The sequence below is a fragment of the Lottia gigantea genome (genome assembly GCF_000327385.1).
Source record: "Lottia gigantea unplaced genomic scaffold LOTGIsca_28, whole genome shotgun sequence".
NCBI classification, from domain to species: domain Eukaryota; kingdom Metazoa; phylum Mollusca; class Gastropoda; family Lottiidae; genus Lottia; species Lottia gigantea.
In genome coordinates, this window is record NW_008708898.1 from 593164 (window position 1) to 613452 (window position 20289).

At 32.2% G+C, this 20289-nt stretch overlaps 3 protein-coding genes across 3 annotated transcripts; 2 read left to right on the top strand and 1 right to left on the bottom strand.

Moving 5' to 3' along the window:
- Window positions 1–160: 160 nt before the first annotated feature.
- LOTGIDRAFT_206429 (hypothetical protein) lies at window positions 161–6565 on the bottom strand. The gene is made up of 16 exons (XM_009056509.1): window positions 6406–6565; window positions 5771–5974; window positions 5471–5588; window positions 5066–5217; window positions 4698–4786; window positions 4317–4444; window positions 3802–3927; window positions 3544–3647; window positions 3161–3268; window positions 2934–2995; window positions 2450–2606; window positions 2126–2200; window positions 1795–1915; window positions 1430–1524; window positions 1132–1193; window positions 161–761 (listed from the first exon to the last, which is right to left on the bottom strand). The coding sequence occupies exons 2-16, from the start codon at window positions 5945–5947 to the stop codon at window positions 683–685; spliced, it is 1653 nt and encodes a 550-aa protein (XP_009054757.1). The 5' UTR covers window positions 5948–5974; window positions 6406–6565; the 3' UTR covers window positions 161–682.
- Window positions 6566–7835: 1270 nt separating this feature from the next.
- Window positions 7836–8864, top strand: LOTGIDRAFT_161171 (hypothetical protein; the record flags this gene model as incomplete). The annotated part of the gene is made up of 1 exon (XM_009056510.1): window positions 7836–8864. One exon carries the CDS (start codon window positions 7836–7838, stop codon window positions 8862–8864), a length of 1029 nt encoding a protein of 342 aa, XP_009054758.1.
- Window positions 8865–10768: 1904 nt separating this feature from the next.
- On the top strand, window positions 10769–18444 carry LOTGIDRAFT_178433 (hypothetical protein; the record flags this gene model as incomplete). Its single annotated transcript, XM_009056511.1, has 9 exons — window positions 10769–10873; window positions 13892–13988; window positions 15793–15869; window positions 16212–16384; window positions 16591–16728; window positions 16892–17057; window positions 17225–17384; window positions 17915–18045; window positions 18229–18444. 9 exons carry the CDS (start codon window positions 10769–10771, stop codon window positions 18442–18444), a joined length of 1263 nt encoding a protein of 420 aa, XP_009054759.1.
- Window positions 18445–20289: the final 1845 nt, after the last annotated feature.

The window sequence follows — 20289 nt, forward strand, 5'->3', positions numbered from 1 at the left end:
AAAATCTTAAAAACAAATTACTGAATAAATAGACATAATAAACCAATACCATCTTCAAAATTCAATCAGACCCATGCAAACCAATGTGGAAATTAGGAAAAATCATCTCAGCGATATAGTTAACACTTGAGGCTACTTTCAGGTAGAATGAGTGGTATTTGAAGCTATATAACCACTTATAATATCAAATATTAACCTAGTCCCAATCATAACATATCAACCATAAGGTGTACTAATCATGTACATGTTCCGGTAATGAGACAAAGTAAAGACATTTATTCAAGTTCATGGACAATTTAAATCATCAACACCAGAGCCCAGTTCAACTAAACATCATACTATCAATTTTATCAGAAGAATGATATTTTTCAATCTTAAATTCCATATTTGTTTTTGGAAAGGATAAATAATCAAAACAGTGGTCTTACTTAAATTGTGTCTATTTCTACTTTGACTACATAAAAATAATGTCAACTTCTCTTGTGTATGTTTGTTATAAATTCCAGATGTGTACAAATATCTTTACTTGACTATACACAGTTATACTCTGTACAATTATTATCATCTGTATAGTAATGACCAATTATGACTAATTATACAAATTATGATCAATCACAGTATGTGAAGGTAATATTTTTGGCTTGAATTGTCCGATTTCTATAGAATATATAATATTGTCCTGCTAGCTAGCCATTATATTACGATATTCTCTTTGGTCCATTAACATCTTTAAAAACACTTTATATTTCTTATCATGATATCTGGAATAAAAATAAAATACTTTTATAACAAATTTTTAAACAAAATGGCAGATTTCAGTCTGTTGGCCCTAAAAGTCACCTTTCCTCCTCATTCCAGTCCACTAATCTATAAAGGATGTCAAGACATTTTGCCACGAACCAGCTGGTAGACATGATCCTCCTAAACATAAATAGTTACTTTCTACTTTCTTTCTATTTTTAAAAGGTGATACAGTTGGGAAAGCAAATATTTAGACCCTTTTCACACATTTTCTAGTACGATAGCTAGAGACCAATTTCAAAAGGATAGTTTATATAGGGGAAAAAGTAATCTTGTTTCATATGGTTATAATATAAATAATTTCTGACTGTTATCAAACATGATACTTACTGTTTAAGGTTTGAATCTGGAAAAATAACAGTTCCCATACCACCCATTTTCTCCATTGCATCCTGAACAAAATCAGATAAGATTCAGATTAGACAGTATATCCCTCTTTTTAAACTGCATCAATCATACTTTTATATGTAAATAAATATTGATTTTTTATTTCAAGCAAATTAAGCATAAATATACCCTATATTCTATTGGTTGACTTTGGGGTTTGTTAACAACAAATTGTTCAAATGATTTTCAACCTACAAGTTGCTCCACTAACAATAAATCAAGAAAACAGTTACTCTCTTACCTGTATACTAGAATAATGACCAGACGCACTAGCTGCTAATATAGCACACCCTAATAACATTGATTCACTAGTATGAGGTAGTATTATTGGTAAATCTACAACATAAAAAATATCCTTTCAACAATAACTTTCATAAATTACTACAATAACAAAACTAATGGACATTCTTTCAATCTTATCTTAAGATTTTTTATTGGTAACATCTCCACCACTTCAATGATGATAGTGATCACAACATACCTCGACAGCCCCCACGACCCCCCTCATGCAATTTCTAGATATACCCCTGTTTATGAGTAAGTACCATTTTGTGACTATTGTACAAGACTTGAACACAACTAAATGATATAAATCACAGTTCTTACTTGTTATATCTGCATGTGTTTGTATAAACAGATTGTTTTTTGATAATCCACCACACATTGATAGGTAACAAATATCATGACCACTAGCATTCATTTCATCTATTATATGTTTCGTACCATACTATAATAGAACACATTATTATTACACATTACAATCCTAAGAAACTACTAAAAACAGCAGGAAATGGTTTTGAATCTCCTCTCACAAGAAAACAAGTAGCCTGCCTTCAGTAAGCATAATTAAAACAATATAATATCATGTGCCTTTGAACAGCTTTCTAGAATGTTACACAAAAAGAATTTTCCCCAAAATCAACATTTGATTACTTACAGCTAATGCCTGTAGTGTAGCTAAATATTTTACAGCTAATGTTTCTAAGTTTGATGACAATGTTAAACCACTCAGCTGAAATTAAACACAAAATATTACTACAAGACTACCTCACTTTCAGCTTCACTACAATAATTACTATAGTATTCTTAAAATAGTTTTAAAACCAACTTAAGGCAATTTAATCCAATTGGAAGAATCTTTGCTTCAAAATTATTTTGGTAGTTAATTCAAAATCCAACTACAACAAAAAATGAAGCCATGACACAACAATCTCAGTTAATTTCTCTGTCACATGCCAAATTAGTTCTAATTTATGTTTACCATTCCTTTCAATGACCAATCGGCTACAGGAGATCTGTTGCCATGGTAATCAGGCCACATATGATAGTCATTTGTCAGTTCTGCTATAGAGTACTTCCCTTCTGTTTCTGCTATATCATCTAATAACTCATTTAAATAATTATGTAGATGGACATCTCTACAATACAATTGATAAAAAATTTCATTATTAAAATGGAATAAGCAAGAAAATATCACATCAAACTACCCTAAAGAACATCATTACCAATACTAATAATAAACTTTGGTAAAATGGGTCAAACTGACATGGTCCTGTCTTACATTCAGACCCTGGGAATGAACACAGATACAATGTATAATATAAAGACTTTTGATATACTAATTGTTAAGATATAAATACACCTGGACTTTCATCATGAAATATTTTGTTTTTACAAACATCACTAGACGAAATCCACAAAGCTTAAAGATCTTGATTCTTTTCAAAAGGTGACTCAACACTTACTTTTCTTTGGCTTTTTCTACAGCTTCTTCATAAGCTGGGTGACTTTCAAGAACAAAATCTATCTGAAATTTATTTTCATACATATCATAATGTCTATAATTACATTATTAAACAAATTTATGGAAAAAAATCTCTTCTGTTAAGTAAAAATACGCTTCAAGCTCCAAGCACCACACGATTCTAAGTTGTAAAAACTCAGAGAGTTCAAAAAGATGAATCAAACTTACTAGTTTTCCTGTTGAACTTTGACCTCCTTCGTTAGCAAACCAACCAGGTAATATTGCAGAATAATATGGACCCCACACACCATTAACAAATATTGGGTCACGATTGACCTAAAGATGAAATAATCATATGTGAAGATATACAAATGTTTTTTTTTGCAATTTTCATAAAAAATGAATATCATGAAAGGGATAATAGATCTGATATAGCCCACTCTTTTTCCATTTGGCCCCCTTTTTTAAGTAAGCCTAGCCTGCATCAATGACAGGAGAAACTTGGTTAAAAAATCCATCTACACCTGGATCAAGCTGTGAATCTGTTTGTTACTGAGCATCTCACTGAGGTTGAATAAGAAGAAGAGACAGCACTAGAACTATATACTTACCACCATATGACAAGTAGAGGTACCAGCTATTACAGCCATTCGCTGTGAACAATTACCAGATGGGATGGGGAACTCAGGATCTTCAGCAGAACATGCTAGACAACCTTTAAAAATCAATTTGTTTCAATAGAGATTCAAAAGAGATTATATAGCCTTTGGGGGGTTATCAGGAAATACCTTCTTTATACACCATGAGATGATTGGCGGACATTTGAACAAAAGTTTAAAAAAAGTAGACGGGGGGGGAAAAAAACGTACCTATGGCTCCAGCATGGGCATCTATTATAGGTGTAGCAACTGTTATAGCAGGATTTAAACCTAGCTCTCTAGCAGTTGAAGGTAATAACCCACCACACCATTCACCAGGTAACTTTACTTCATTACCTAAAACAATTATTAAAGTATATTATTACTTCCAAAATATAATAAATTTCCTGTGCATAGTTATGGTGTCATGAAATATTCCATAGTCTTATAAGTTGTCTCATGTACTTAAATGTTTTGAAGTAATAAAAATCATTTAGAAGCTATAGCAAAAACTTCATCCAAAAACAATTACTACCGAAAATCTAAAATTTGAATAACAAGCTAGTAACAATACATACTCTTAATCTAGACCAAGATAATACTTGGTGCTCCAGTAGGAATAAGCATATCACAAGGAGAAACCAATTATGTCAAAATCACAATTCATAGGTCAATAGGTCATAAATAAATTGTTATTCAGTAATGAGTAAAATATTCAGTAATTACTGAAATATATAGCTACCTACCTATCTTATAATAATTATTTTCTAATAAATCTCCTAAATCTATCATTTTATAGAAACTTTCACTCCATTCTCTCCTACCTTGACTATCGGCTATATATCCCCATTTACATACTACCGAACACATAGATCTAAATACATATAAATTAATACATATAAAATCAAAATATATTGATCTGAATATTGTTGCTGGCCTGTACCATGGGTAAATGGTAAACTTGGCAATATCTGTTTGTTGCCAAAAAATTATGCAGTGTGCGACAATTCTACTCAGCATGAACATGAAAATTAATTCAATCAATATTCGTAAACCTTTCTCGGAGATGGCAGTTATCAACAACACTTAACAACTTATTTGCCAAGATAAAAACAATAAATGCTCACCTAGTTAAACTACCAGTTGCTTTCCATGTTAAAAAATCAGGTAATTCAAAAAAATGTCCTGCTTTGTTCCAACACTGCTCTCTTAAATTCTACAATGAATCAAAAAAGGTTTCTTCTTTAAGGTGCATGTTGACAAACTGTGACCCATTTGTGAATGAATTGCAAAATTATTGTTTTTTAATAAATTGGAGTTAAATAAAGGGACTTAAAGTCCTCAAGGATTCAAATAATTTCAAAATATAAAGCGCCATATTGTTCTTCAAATGGTCAGGAATAACTATCAGAAGCTGGTCAGAGTTAGACAGTGTCTGACAACTGCAATAAGTGATCTTATTAAAAGTATTTAGAAATATACAATATTTCTTAACCTGTTTCAACCATAACAACTTGGGTGGTTCCATCTCTAGGGACAAGGCTCCACCACAATACTTTAATACTTCATGTTGTGTGGAATTTATTTTTTCAGTTTGTTTTTTAGCTCTATGATCCATCCACATAATAACATTACATTCTGGATTACCTGAAACAGAGAAACAAAAACCTGAATAAAATATAAATCTTATGTTCTCACACTTCAGTTGTTACGTCAAATTTTATCGATTTCCTTTCATAAATGGGATTATTAAAAGTAAGTAAACTTCATAAAGTTTTATATAAATCTACATTTTGTATAATACCCCTTTCCCAGAGAAAAACAAATCAGAAAGATGCTTTCACCATCAGTATTTCATAAATCAAGTAACATATACAATAGAAGTTGAAATGATACGAACCAGAAGGAGAAACTGATAGCGGTTGATTATCTTTATCTAATACAACTAAAGAACATGTAGCATCAAATCCCACTCCAGTAATAGCATTTTTACTAATTCCTGATAGTCTGATAGCTTCCTGAAATAAATGACAGAGACAATTTTTACCCTAAAAGAAAGTGAAAGTAGAGCAAAAAATCTGAATCATTCCAAGAGCATTATTTGCTTAATTAATAAAAAATCAAGATTATCAATTACAAAATAATAAAAAAAAAAAAAAAAAAAAAAGAAAAATTATTGGCTACTGCTGCTACAACTCACCTTTACAGAAAACACTACAGCTTCCCAAATATCATCTGATGACTGTTCAAAAAAGTCAGGTTGGGGTTGAAATATTTTCAACTCTTTAGTTGCTGTGGACACAATAGCACCAAGTTCACTAATAACAGCAGCTCTAACACTGCCACTTCCAACATCAACACCAATGTAATATGTCATGTTGATATCTTAGCAGTTATTATAAATCTGAAAAAATATTTAAAACCATTTCAAGATCAAGAGTAGTTATTGAATGGATTGTAGGAGGCCTTCCCAACACAACAGAGTCTAGAGAAATTGAATTCATTTGACACAAGGACCTTGAACCAGTTTACTAGGTAATTTACATACAAGCTCTTTTTCATGGTCACAGTAGTAATATCATTCTAAAATAAACAAAGATAATGCACATATAACTTAATATGTCACAGCAAAGTTGAATATTCTATAATCAGACATTTCGGATGAAATTAATCCCCTTTGTCAACGTTACGATAAGTCCCTCATTTGGTATTTTTTTTATACGAAACGTCCCCTATCTTAACCGACGCCTTTCAACATTGTTGATCATGACGAACAATAATGAGACAGCCATGCATTTCAAGAAGGATTCAAATTGTTTCTATTGTTTGACTCACGTTGCTAATTGTGGCAATATCTAGACCTGCTGTTTTACATTTTGTAGCATGACTAAAAAACATAAACCAGCACGTGTTTCCCTCCACTAACATCATCCAAATTCTGGGTTAGAAATTAGAAACCCTGACTCAGTGAGGTGCATTCGAATCGTGTTGGAATCACAGCAATGAGTTGTGGCTAAAACATAATAATATGGTTTCGGACAAGAAAAATACATATATATTTAAGATAATAAATAGAAATAGGGATACGCAAAATTACTAGTGTAGGATTAAGAATGCTAAAGATTAAACAACAGTTCCCATTTCAATGCACAATTTGTCTACAATCAGTACTTCTATTACCTCCCTTTGCTCTTTGTTTTCTATGTTGCTACAGACTACGAATAAATGAAATTATCCCCCTTTGACCACAAGAGCTGTTCGAAATACCTGGTCGCTGATTGTTTGATTGAGTACAATGTCGTCAACGATCAAAGACCGATGTTCGGCACTTGTATTGTTGTTTGAGGCTCATATTATCTTCGACTCATTTTTTGGTAGTAGTCTTAACTTTCACTTTATAACCTATTCCGTTACTTTTTACAGAAACTATTTCAAAAGCGGTATCGGCATTGTTTTTGTCCATTCCTCAGCTCTTATTATGTAACCGATTGAGCTTTATGAGCAATAAACGTCTGTCAACATTCTAAAACTGCTAAGCGTGAAGGTTAATATTTTCACTCTCAATAATCAATACAAATCAGAGAAGCTTTAATTCTATTCAAACTTGATATCCAATTTGCCCCGAGTTCACAAACGATCCATAGTTATAGTAATATTCTAAAGAAACATAAAAGATCTATTATAACACGTATATTGACTTTATTATATACACGCTAAATAGGCCTCTTGATCGATTTGAACAATATTATATATCTATATAATTCATACTGAAAAAATTTGAGTGTTGTTTAGAGATTAGATAGTCACTATGGAGAAATTCATTTTAAAAACTTTAAGAAATCATGTTTAAGTGAACAACTGTTATACTACTTGATTTCGTCACATTGAATGTTAAAATACGTAAGACATTAACAAATTGGAAGTAAGTAAATAAAACTGAAGTGTATCTACAATGAAATGAGAAGAAATGAAAAAAAGTTTTGTTCATAAATAGCCGATAGGATTTGGAAAATATTGGGAAATAAAAAGTGAATCGAGTCAGTTTGAAGATTTATAACTGAACAGGAAGTATTTTTCTAAAATGAAAGAGGTTCTGTCGTAGACTATTTGCGCTTTAGAGAGTACAGTTGTCATAGAATCACAGACAGCACAGAAAGCACCATATGAACAGTACTGTAATGAAATTGGATATTTTTTCTGTTCTAGAAGCAAATGTCACATGATAACATATGTATTGTGATCGTGATGTGGATGTAGACTAAAATATGGAGGTCTCTGAACTTGTAGAGACTACCAAACTCGCCTCTTTGTGTGATGTTCCGGTAGACCAAGGCAAAGGCAAAGGGCCTGCTCGCCCCACTTCATTAAAAAGGGAAGGAAATAACCCTGATGGATGGACGAAGCCTCGCAGATCTGTACAGTTTCCCAGTGATGACAATCTTGTGTTTATCAAAGAAATCCCACCTCGAGGATTTTTTGGTTCAGACGTGTCAGAATCAGACGATAGTGAAGGAGATGATAATGAATCTGAAGAAGAAGAGTCTGGAAATGACGATGATGAAGATGATGACGAAGACTCAGATGTTCCTGAAAACAAACCAGGTCGCGCCAATCCTAAGGCAAAAGTTATTCCAGGCACTCAACGTTCATATATTTGGCCTCGTGTGGAACCCAATAAACCTACGCCAGCTCCTATCAAAAGTCCGATACAGTTGAATGAGAAATCGGGTAAAAAGTCTGTTTCGGCGAAAAGACCACGTCTGCTTTCTCGAAGTCAAAGACGGGGAAATCGAATGGAAAATGGATCAAGGGCTTCGAATAAGTTCAGGAAAAATCACATTAATTCACCAACAGTTATGAAGCCAACAATTAGTAGCAAAACCAAACAGACGACAAGAAATCAGAATGTGAAGCCGACAGCACTTGGCAAACAATCAAATTCACCGAAATATCCAGCAAAAATAACCATAGATTCGCCAATACCTGTTACAAACGAAACTCGATCTAGTGACGATAATAATGTACTATATAACTATTATGTTTCTGGTAAAATGTGTCAAGTAAAGGGTTTTATATTTCCTTTGGATCATAATGAATCAACTATAGACTATCTACCGAGTGTCAGTGGCATGGACTTTAAACCTTTCTCGCGACATAGAAGACACAATGCATGGCAACTGGCCAATGGCACCTTAGATAGCACATTGTTTCATACACCGAGCATCGCACCAATGTGGGAAAATATACAGACTGTATCAATAGCCAAATTAAAATCACGGAAACATGATTCATGATATTGTATATTTCATTTATGTTTTGATAAGTGTTTAGATCACGCATTGCCTTTGTAGAGCTAATATGTTTGTGCACATCCGGGATCGATTCGAAACGAACACGTCTACTGTATAGGAAGAAGGAATAGTAATAGAAAAGATCGTATTTTAGTCTCAAGAACGATTTTTTAGCTAGGGTTATCAGCTCACCGTTGATATTTGAGCCTTCAAATCCATGTGTGTCCAGAATTATCCAAGTTGAAAGTTAAAACGACGACTCGTCTTTTCTTGAGACTGTCATATTCGAAAAGACTTGATAGAGATACAGAAAATTAAACTCTTTGTCTGAGATATTTTTATGCGATTTTTGGTACATTTCTATAGTACTTCTGAAGACCATTTACAAAATTCAAGACCCCAATCAACCCCTGAAAGTGACGAATCTCTCCCTTTAAATAATTGAATTGGTCGTGTTTAATGTTTGGAGTCGTCCTCCGGTGTGCTGAACAATACATATTTAGGCGCTTCATACATTTCAGAGTATCAACAAAATTAAATTTCATTAAAATTATCATCATTCTATAGTCGTCTATTATATTTGATATTCCATGTCCAGATTTTCTAGGGACAAAGAGCCAGTCGATTCCATGCTATCTATTGTGTAATTGTATGTTCATCTCGTCATGAAAATTATATTTTGAGATCTCAAGGGTCGCCACATTTGTCTCTATTCCAGCCTTTGATAGCTATTTGGACAGATGTCAGGACCAGCTGTCAAAATATCCATCAGAGGATGGAATAGAGACAGTTGTTTCGGACTAGGGTCGCGAGTGACTAGGATCGAGGACATTTAGCCCAGGACACAGATGACGAATATGAATACCAAGCTACTCGTCTACATGTCACGCAAGGTCTAAGATTTGATTGTTCTGGACTTCACAAAAATCGAAAATATAGTTCCAGGGGGCGCACCGATATAATACCGGTAAATAATGGCTGCCATACATAACCGTGGTTATGTTTCAGTGTTCGAGCGAAACTTTTCACAGTAACTTATGTACTGCTATGAAAACAAATTATCTATCCTTAGGTCTGTAAATGGTTGAATAGGCATAGGCCTATTTGTTTATTACCTTTTTTCCAACTGACAAGACCAAAGGTTGATTTTTATTTTTCCATCCCAATGACAACGGTTAGAAAATCCTTTAAAAAGATGCACAATAAGTCCCTTTCTCAGATGGCAATGTTTAGCTACCGGAATTTCTTTTCATTATAATTTTATAATGTCTAGAATTATTTGATTGATCAGAATGTTTCGGACTAACTCTGTACGTACCGGTTATTAGTGATCACAACTTTTCTGAAGTGAACCAAACGCATTACGTCATGTTCATATTTCCTTTTTGCAGTGTCTCGAGGTGTAGACATTGCTGTCCTTCATAGGACGCCCAGTTTGAATTTAGAATTTCTTTGGTGTCTTTTGAGTCGCCAAAATTACGTCGATAAAAGGAACAGAGTCTGAATTGGGGTCTCCGGAACAGGTGAGTAGAATTTTTCAATTCGATACATTTCTCTTCGGACCAGAATGTCTGCTTTGCCGACTGTTATGTCTGAATCATGATTTGGCCTATCCTGACCTATGTCTATGGGAATGTCTTGTGTGTCTGTTGTAACACTAATAATTACCTAGACCATTAAACTATTTTCAACTTGAATTTAGATGCAATGTCCACAAACTCCTAGCCTTCACAATGAAATCTGTTAGACCATCAACCAAGCTTTATGATATATTTGCTTAGAAAAATGAGATAGGCACGGTGCTGATAGTGATACTGATAGTGATGAAAATCTACTTCTGTCTCGAATTTCAAATAGTGTTTTTTTGACTGTGATATATGTTTTGACAACAAGATTGCTGATGAGTAATGTCCAGAATCACCTCTGCATATCACCAAATAGACACACTTTATCACCATTTTCATTTAGCTCTGTTTTGTTCTGTGTTTCCACAAATTAAATTCTATCAAAAAGTCATGTCATAAGATTGTGCTTAGATGACTGACAATGTCATGTGACATTAAGTTCTTGAATTGCATGCAAGTTGTCTGAAACATTGGGCAAAAAGTAAATAGCAAAGAGATTCAGAAACTATAGTGATCTGACTCCAGAATGTTGCAATTTTTGACTCTGGAAGCTTATATATGTACTTGAAATTGCCTAAATTTGAGGCAACCCTCAGCATCAAATAAAGGCTGAACCATTCGAATCAAATCAAAGAGTTCCTTTCAAGATAACTTGCCTAGGTGTGAGATCTCACTGACATTAGTTCAGATGGTTGTCACAGGCTGTCACATATGCTTTTATTACTGGTGTAATTTTTCTATGACATCCTGAACTTCTTTGATATTATTTTTTCAATTTGCAGAAGAACAAATTGACTTTTAATTTTGAAAAATGCTATAGGGCCAACATATATACTATCAGCCAGTTAAATAAATTTTCAGAATTGAAAAAAAACTAAACTTATATCATATCCCTTTAAGTTGATAGCTATTATCAGCTTATAATGACAATTTACACCAGGCCTATCCTGTCCGATTAAAATAAGTATCATTGTCATTAGTGACCAGTGGGTCATGATCAATGTTCTAATAAAAAGGTCATGTCTATGACAGGCATTTTCATTACATCTTTGTGCTTTTTCCTCATGGAAGCTTTGTGGAAATAAATAGAATACCTGTACTTGATAAAAAATTTGTTTTATTGTTGACTCTGAAATCTCCAAACTTCAGCACAGGTGAATAACCATGGGTAGTGAATATCTGTTGAATTTGTTCCTTTTACATGGGATATAGTTAATTAAATATTTGATGTCCAAATTATATAAAATGACCAAATTATATAAAATGACCATCAAACCAAAATGATTGTATTTATTCTCAACCAATACTCTTCTAAGAGAAACCTCCATTAAGACACTGTTTGGATTATTCCATTTTCAGTTGTCTTTTAATACAGTTTCTACTGTATACTGTTAAAAATGCAGGTCATATACTCACATATCGATAAGTACTGACATATTACTGATTGTTATAGCACTAGGTCAGAAAAACATTTCTTGACAGAACAATGTAGGATTTTCATTTTTGATAGTGATAGTGATATAATAAATTGAATTCAAGCACCTTTAAAGGACATAAGCTGGAAGATTGTAGTCAGGTTTAACATAATCTGCTGTGTAGAATGTTGAATCATCTTTTATACTAAAATGGAAAAGTATGAAGCTTAATTGAGATCATTTTGTTTTTATTAGGTTGGTTACAGCGCAGTCATCTACATAGATTTTCCCGAGGGGGGGAGTCGCTCAAAGCGTAAGTTTAACTTCAACGCTGAACCACCGTGGGACCCCAGCTAACATTAAGTGACAGCAGGTGTTTCTTCTGGTCAGGTGAGTGTTTATTGTGGATTGTACCTCTGAAAAATATGGCATTGTGCCAACAATCACTATAATCAGATAGTACCATTTAATGTTTATTGTAGTTGAAAAGGATATAGATAGAATTGAGTTATTAAATCTGATAAAGTTAAGTAATTATAAGAAACCTTTTCAAAATCACATCAAATTGATGCATCAATTGTATAAAAATTTATTATCATGTTGTGAAAAAATGAGTAGATAAATAATTATTTGAATTTGTAATTATTTTTACTTTTCAGATTGTGTGTATACTCTTTTACTGGATTTTTACATTGTCATTGGCCTAGATATTAATGATGTTAGCTATGTCTAAAATTAATAATTTCATTGAATTGATACCTCATTGTACAAGTAATATTATACGTTCATTGGTAGAGAAAAAAACTGCATGTTATGATGTTGAGGTATGTATGAATATTAAATGTCACCACATCATACATCATAATCAAATACTGGTTTAGTGTATCTCATAATAGAGATACATGGCTACAGTTGTTATCGGATATTAGATAAACATGGTATGCTGAATGTAAATTGATGAGATCACATGATGCCTTGGTTTGATATACTTTGTTCTTTTATTATGCCTTTAAATTTTCAGGCTAATTTTGAAATAGAATTTGGCAATGCCTTTTAGATTCACTGTAGTTTTATTAGCCAAAACCATCACTGTTTATTGTGTTTGTCATGTACGGTACAAGTTGTTATTTTTTATTATATTGACATTTAAAATTGTTTCATTGAAACCAGGTTATCAAAATTGTTATTTTCAATTTTTATTTTTATAACTTCCATATATTACATGACATTACATACTAGGTTAGACTTGTTATTAAGGTGCAACATAATGCTATAATCTATTGTATTTTGTCTCTGAAAAAGACTCTTTAATTTTTCTTGCTGGCTGAGGAATTGCTGTTAACTATGAATCCTTAAAGGGGGCATTCCGCTTTTTTGTGTAACCTTTTCATTATCAAAAACGTCGTAAATTATACCTCAAGATATTTGTAAAGAATGCTATTTACATCTATATATGTACTTGATCAAACTCAATTTGTTTTAAAAGGGTTGATCATAAACGGAGAGAGTACTAATTGCTGTTTAAGCAGTTTGACCTAGTTTTGGCATTTGGCTTGAAACCTTTAGAATACATAGGAAGTGTTTTTTTTACTTAAATCTGTACAGTAGCTTTCAAAAAGCATAACAAACTTAAAATTTTATGGTATGTTTTTAAATAGTTGCGGCGATAAAAAATTAACGACTTGATCTTTTTTAAATTAAACTTTCAGATATGTGAAGGGACAAATTTCTCAAGAATTTCCACAAAAAGGTGGAATGTCCCTTTAAAAATCATTATTAATTTATGGGGACTTGATGTTTATTATTAGAATTCTTCAGCTTTAGGCCACTCCCCTAAAATCCAACATAGGCACCCAAATTTACAGAGAACTGTATACATACTATAGCATACGAGTTAGATTGAGAATATTGAAATATATTTGTATATGATGTGGAAATGTTGAAACTCTCTTAAAGAAGGCCTCTTTAATGTATTTGGTTTCATTTTTAGCTTAAAGAAGATGCTTTTTTCATTGGAGATTTGGGTGATATAATAAGTAAATATAAAACTTGGTGTGAGCTTCTACCCAGAATAGAGCCCTTTTATGGTGAGTTTCTTTGCATTCAATATTATTACAGAATACCCATGTCAGTGTCCAACTTATACCTGATCTAATATCTGCAGAAATTGTGGTCTGGTCAATTATGAAGATGTCCTTATATGGAAACTAAAGTACAAGTTTAGCACAATTTAAGATAAATTTAATATTATTGTTTCATCTCAACACTCAATGGTAGCCATTAGATTTTGGACATTTGGACATTCAGTCCTTCAGATAACATACTCATCCTTCAATCATTTATCAAGTCTATCTTTGATATTTTTGTAAAAATTCTACCAGTTTTTAAAATTGTTATCAATCAATCAAATACTAGACATCAAATAATGTATGTGAATGTAGTCCTTTAGAACACTGACATGTAGTTCAGGAGATATGACATTTCAATTTAATTAGTCAGTGTTCTAAAGGACTACATTCACATACATTTTATATACATGTATATTTAACACTCAAATCAACCCACCGAAATGGTTCAAATGTAGAAATATTGAAGGAACTGTTGCACCATTTCGGTGGATTGATTTGAGTGTTAAATATACATGTATATATAAATAGTCTTCAGAAGTACTACAAATGTAGAAATATGATTGGCATAGCTAAACAAAATTCCGTGTCTGAGACTGAAGTAAGATTGGTCAAAAAAAATGGCTAATGTGTCCCTTTAAAACAGAATCTAAAAACATTTTGTAACTCAGAGTTTCATGCTGTGCAATCTCACATAAAGTGTATGATTGTGACATTATTTTGCTCCACTAGCAGCTTGGGTATATGTCAATCAATTATGTGGCATGTAGAGAGCTTTTTTTAGGGTTGAAAGGATTAATGACTCATGATGATGATATTTTACATGGTTATCAGTGCATGATTTAAATATTCAAACATTTGTAGAACTTATGAACCCTGCTAGGGTAATTGAAAATGTTTACAATGATAGTTCATGTGGGGTCAAGGTGTGTACATCAATAGAAATTTCAGAACTATATCTCTATTATATAATTTTATTATGAGAAGATAAGTCTTAACTTAAATTAGCCAGACATTACAATGAAGTAAAAGTCTTACTTTTGTCCAGATACATAATGTATTCTAATCTTACCTAATCTCATATACACTCTTGGGCATGTTAACATTGCACATTGTGTGAGTCCACACAGCTAATTACATAATAGCTAATGATAAATTGAAATAATCTCCCAGTAGTGCTAAATACATCAATTGTAGAGCGATATAGAAATATTAAAACAAACTAAAAAAAACTTGTTGTTGTTACTCAGTTTCACACTATGCGATCGAATTATCTAAAGATCGCATGACCTGAAACTCTTGATTAACAACATGTCTTTTTTAGAATCTGTTTTGATATTTCTAATAGCTAATGATAATAATGATATAAATTTCTCAATAAAGTATTTGTTCCACCCTAAGCCTGTACATTTGAGAGAATCAAACTATCCCTTCCCTGAAATATAAAACAGTTCATTATATAGGTACCTTTAAAGCTTTTGTCACTTTTGTTATTAATCACTACAACAAGCAGTTATTATTATCAATAATATATAATATTCACATCATAGAATTGTATGCCGTCTGAGTAGTGAATCTATTATTACTTTATGTTTGAACCATTGTAGGGAAACTAGACAGAATTAAAATGAGTGCTATCAATAGCTGAATGTCTACAGGCGTGCTTAATGCCAATAATAATTTCTTTAAGAAACACCCTTCTTTCAAATAATTAGTCGAGTTACTTCATTGATATTTAAGGTTTTGATTGATATTTTAATTTTAGCTGTGAAATGCAATCCTGATCCAGTTATTCTTCAACTATTGGCTCATCTTGGTACATCATTTGATTGTGCCAGTAAGGTTAGTAAAAGCTGAATCGAATTTTTGGTTTACTCTGAATCTTTTAACTGAACATTCAAAGCAGTCATTCTGCTCTGTAGTTAGCATGCATCAAACCCCTGGTACTTGAAAGGATAGGATTAAATATTGAAATTAATAAAGATAACAAACTATCCTAAAGGTACCATATTTAGAAAACAAGCTTCAGATCTAGATATGAAGATTCATTGATCTAATTAGTTGTCATCTTTTCTATTTGGAATGTCACTGTAATATTTCTATACATACCCCTGTCCTGAATGTATCTGTTAAAATAATAATATTATTATAATGGGTGTGTGTATTGATGTTCTATTTTTACAGGATGAAATTGAGAGTGTGTTAAAACTTGGGGTCAGTCCAACTCGTATTGTCTACGCAAATCCTTGTAAGCAGAAATCATTTATTCGTTATGCTGCTAAACACAAGGTGAAAATGATGACATTTGATAATGAAGTTGAATTGGATAAAATAAAACTACTATATCCAGATGCTCAGTTAGTATTGAATTTTGTTCAAAAGTATTGTTTTTATCCAGCTAATTTAACTGGTGGTTAAATGTCAAGGTTGCCCCGAAAAACACCAAGATTCATTTCATTCGTTATCAAGCAAGATTAGCTTTTGAGAATAAATAAAGTGTAAGCATTGTTTTATATCCAGCTCCACTGTTTCTTAACTAATGTGTCCACTTGTTTTATTTCAGCCTCATTATCCGAATTTTGCCACCTTCTAACTTCAAAGTACAGTGTGATTTGGGCTTGAAATTTGGTTGTCATCCTAACAAGGCTATTGATCTTTTAGAGAAGGCAAAGTTTCTAGGACTAAATGTGAAAGGTGTCAGGTTGGTAAACTTTCTTATTCATGGCTTAAGATTTTTTTGTCAGCCCAAAATATATTCTTATCTATCAGAAGAAATTGTAAAAACAGTCTTTAAACCTTTTTTGTTACTAAATGATTTTCTAAAATTTTATCATGGTTAATTAGTATATATGATTCCATTGTAGTTTCCATGTTGGTAGTGGTGCTGAAGAAGTAGAAGCATTCTCGGCAGCTGTCAAGGAAGCTTACAATGTATTTCAGATGGGACTAGAACTTGGACATGACATGACCATTCTAGATGTTGGAGGAGGATTTCCTGGACAGAAAACTGCCCCAATATGTTTTGAAGAGGTACAGAATATAATTTATGTGATGGATACTTCTTGTAATGAATGAGAATTTGTAAAACTGCAAATAGAAGTATTATTGATCTGTATTCAAAGGCTAGCAATATCTTTTGAATACTATGACTAATGTATGATACATAATGATGAAATGATTTTGTATACTAATTGAAGGTTGCTATGGTATTAAATGAAGCTCTGGATGAATATTTTCCACCTGAGTCTGGAGTGAGAATAATAGCTGAACCTGGACGTTATTTTGTGGCGTCAGCCTTTACCTTGACTGCTAACGTCATAGCCAAACGCATGGTCAGCAGAGATAACAAGAATGCAGGTAATATAAACCTAAATATAGTTTGAAGTAAACGCTATATATTTTCTGTGATCTAAAGAGGAGCAAACAAGAATATCTTAATAGTAGTTGAAGGAAAAGGAAGTTTCTCAATTTAACCATGTATAGTCAAACTTGAATTAAAGGGACAGATGCACCGATTTTTACTTTTCACCAATTGTACCTAAATTTCAGAAATGAGAATTCTTTAGCTAAGCCAATCAGTAAAAGAGTTCACAGCTCACTATCGAAATTTGAGCCTTTCAAATCCATGTGTAACCAGAATAATCTGCATTTGAAAATTATAATGACACTGCCATATATATATATATGTAGAAAAGACATCTATAGAAGGAAAATAAATTCCTAGTTTGAGATGTTTTTGAAAGAATTATATGATTTTTGTACATTTCTAGGACTTTTGAAATCTATTTGAATATATTCAAGATTCAAATCAACGCCCCAAAATGGTGCATCTGTTTCTTAATAATAGATATATTAACCATGTATTATAGTGTATGTTTATATTGTAGATGGTTGTGTTGAACAATGTGTTGGCAAAGATGATGAACCAGCCTACATGTACTATCTTAATGATGGTGTTTATGGATCCTTCAACTGTCTTCTCTTTGATCATTCTCATGTTGCTCCATCTCTTTTGAAGGTAAGACAATTATCACAATTGCTTTTGTTTTTAAAACCTTTTTGGCAGAAATCAGGAGAGAAAAGGATTGTTTTTAGTATGGTATTGTAAATGTCTATCTATATAAATATCTGTCTAAATATTAACCTTTAATTTTATTTACATCAAATTGTCCTAATTTTTCTATTTTCTTTGTTGATACAGACTACTCGGAATAAGATAGAGTTTACATCAAGCGTCTGGGGCCCAACATGTGATTCCATAGACCTGATTTTAGAAGACTATTTGCTACCAGAGCTTCATGTTGGTGAATGGATTTATTTTGAAGACATGGGAGCTTACACCATGTGTGCATCTTCAACATTTAATGGCATGCCCAAACCTAAATGTTTCTTTTATTGTCAAGAAGATCAATGGTAAGCCTTCTTTGTTACCTTTGAAAGATGTGTTTGTTTAAATGCTCTAATTGAAATTCTATTAGTATGTGTTGTGGAGCAAAGCAGATATTAAGACGACTATATTTCTATATACCAGACGTCTGCCATTACCAAATGATATCAACATCATATGCTTTAAGTCATAAAACTTGAACTTCAGCGTATAATATTTCGTTTTATTAACATTCACACTCAATCAATGAAAGAATTTTGTAACTCCAAGGAAGTTTCCTGGAAACAACTCATAAATTGACTTGTGCTTTCTTTTTTGTTTCCAGGCTAAACACAGGACTACAGATAGAGTTGGAAGCAGTGCCAAAAACTCTAACTCCAGTAGCAATGAAATCGGGCCATACTAAGGAAGACCAAGTTACACATGATATTCCAGTATACCCTAATCATTTTCTTATTGAAGCGTTCAGTTCTTAATCGTTACATTGTTACAATTTTAACTGTAATTTGTGTTTTTTTCTGATTTGGCTTTGCATTGAATTTCAGTTTGCACTTTGCTTGAGAAATTTTGGAGGTTATTTCAATTTGAGAGTGATATTCTAATATTTAATTTTATAACAATGATGGAAAGCAGCTTCTAAATTTAAATTGTTTTCTAAAGATTTGCTACTTTGTGACAACTGTTTGCTTTGCACAATATATATTAACATCATTACAACCAAGCACTTAATAATTGTAATGTTTTACTTTTGTCTTTCATCAACAGAACATCTAGAAGTGATTATGTATAAGATATTTTGAGTAACTTGGATCCTATATTTGTGGTTATATATATATATATTCTAACCATTCAGTAATAGAGTATACATACGATAGAAACACCTGCTGACACTATGACCAGTTTGAACCAAACATTACTTTTGTTGAAATAAAACTTCCCTTAAAATTTTGTATTTTTTCATTTGACTTGTGATGGTTTTGTATCATGGATCTGCAGCCAGAGGGGGTCATTTCGAATAGCAAACTGACGCAATGCCAATTAAATTGAACCCTGGGCTACTGCAACTAAGTTCCTGAAGATAACACCCAGATTGTTATGGAAGATTGTAAATGCAGCTATTTGATGGCATCTAGTCAAAACAACCCTCGAACGCATTCTGATACATTGTGTAGTCTGTTCTGGATTGGCTGTATTTGCTTTAAATCAAATTGCTGAAGAGTGTCTAATGATGTCAAGTATTAGATATTTGTAATTGATTGGACAGAGAGAGAGTCAAAAAACAAATTTGAAAAATATATTCATTTATTTAAAATATTGCACTCTACTCTGAAGGTTAAAATTCACTGCTGCCTTGAGATCTGAAAAGGAAACCAAAAGCACAGATTAGATAAGCTGTACACTTTAGACAATTTTCATATGAAAAGAATTGTAAAGCAGGCATTAATACATTCACATATTTGAAAAATAAAACTTTTTATTATTCATTATCTAATGTAATCAGTGCATTATAAGAGAAGTTTTTAAAATAGACTAATGAAGTTTTATTTCAGATTAAAGTAATTTTAACAAATTATACACAATAAGAATACCCACATTACCTTGTATTTTACTTATATTTTTTTATATTTCTTGTTGGATTTAGGCTATGTTAATAGCTTTTCTTTTAGATTCTTTGTAGTTTTCAGATTTTATTCTGGTTATCTCTTCATTATTCTTGATATTAGCGATTTTATATGTAGGTTATATTTCATCTTGGCATTTAAGATTATTTTTAGCCCACATTAAAACACAGTCCAACTGATACTTTGGCAAAGTTAGCAACATTGAATTTAAAATGCGAAGAGTCAAATTATTAATCGAGATCTCCAGATAATC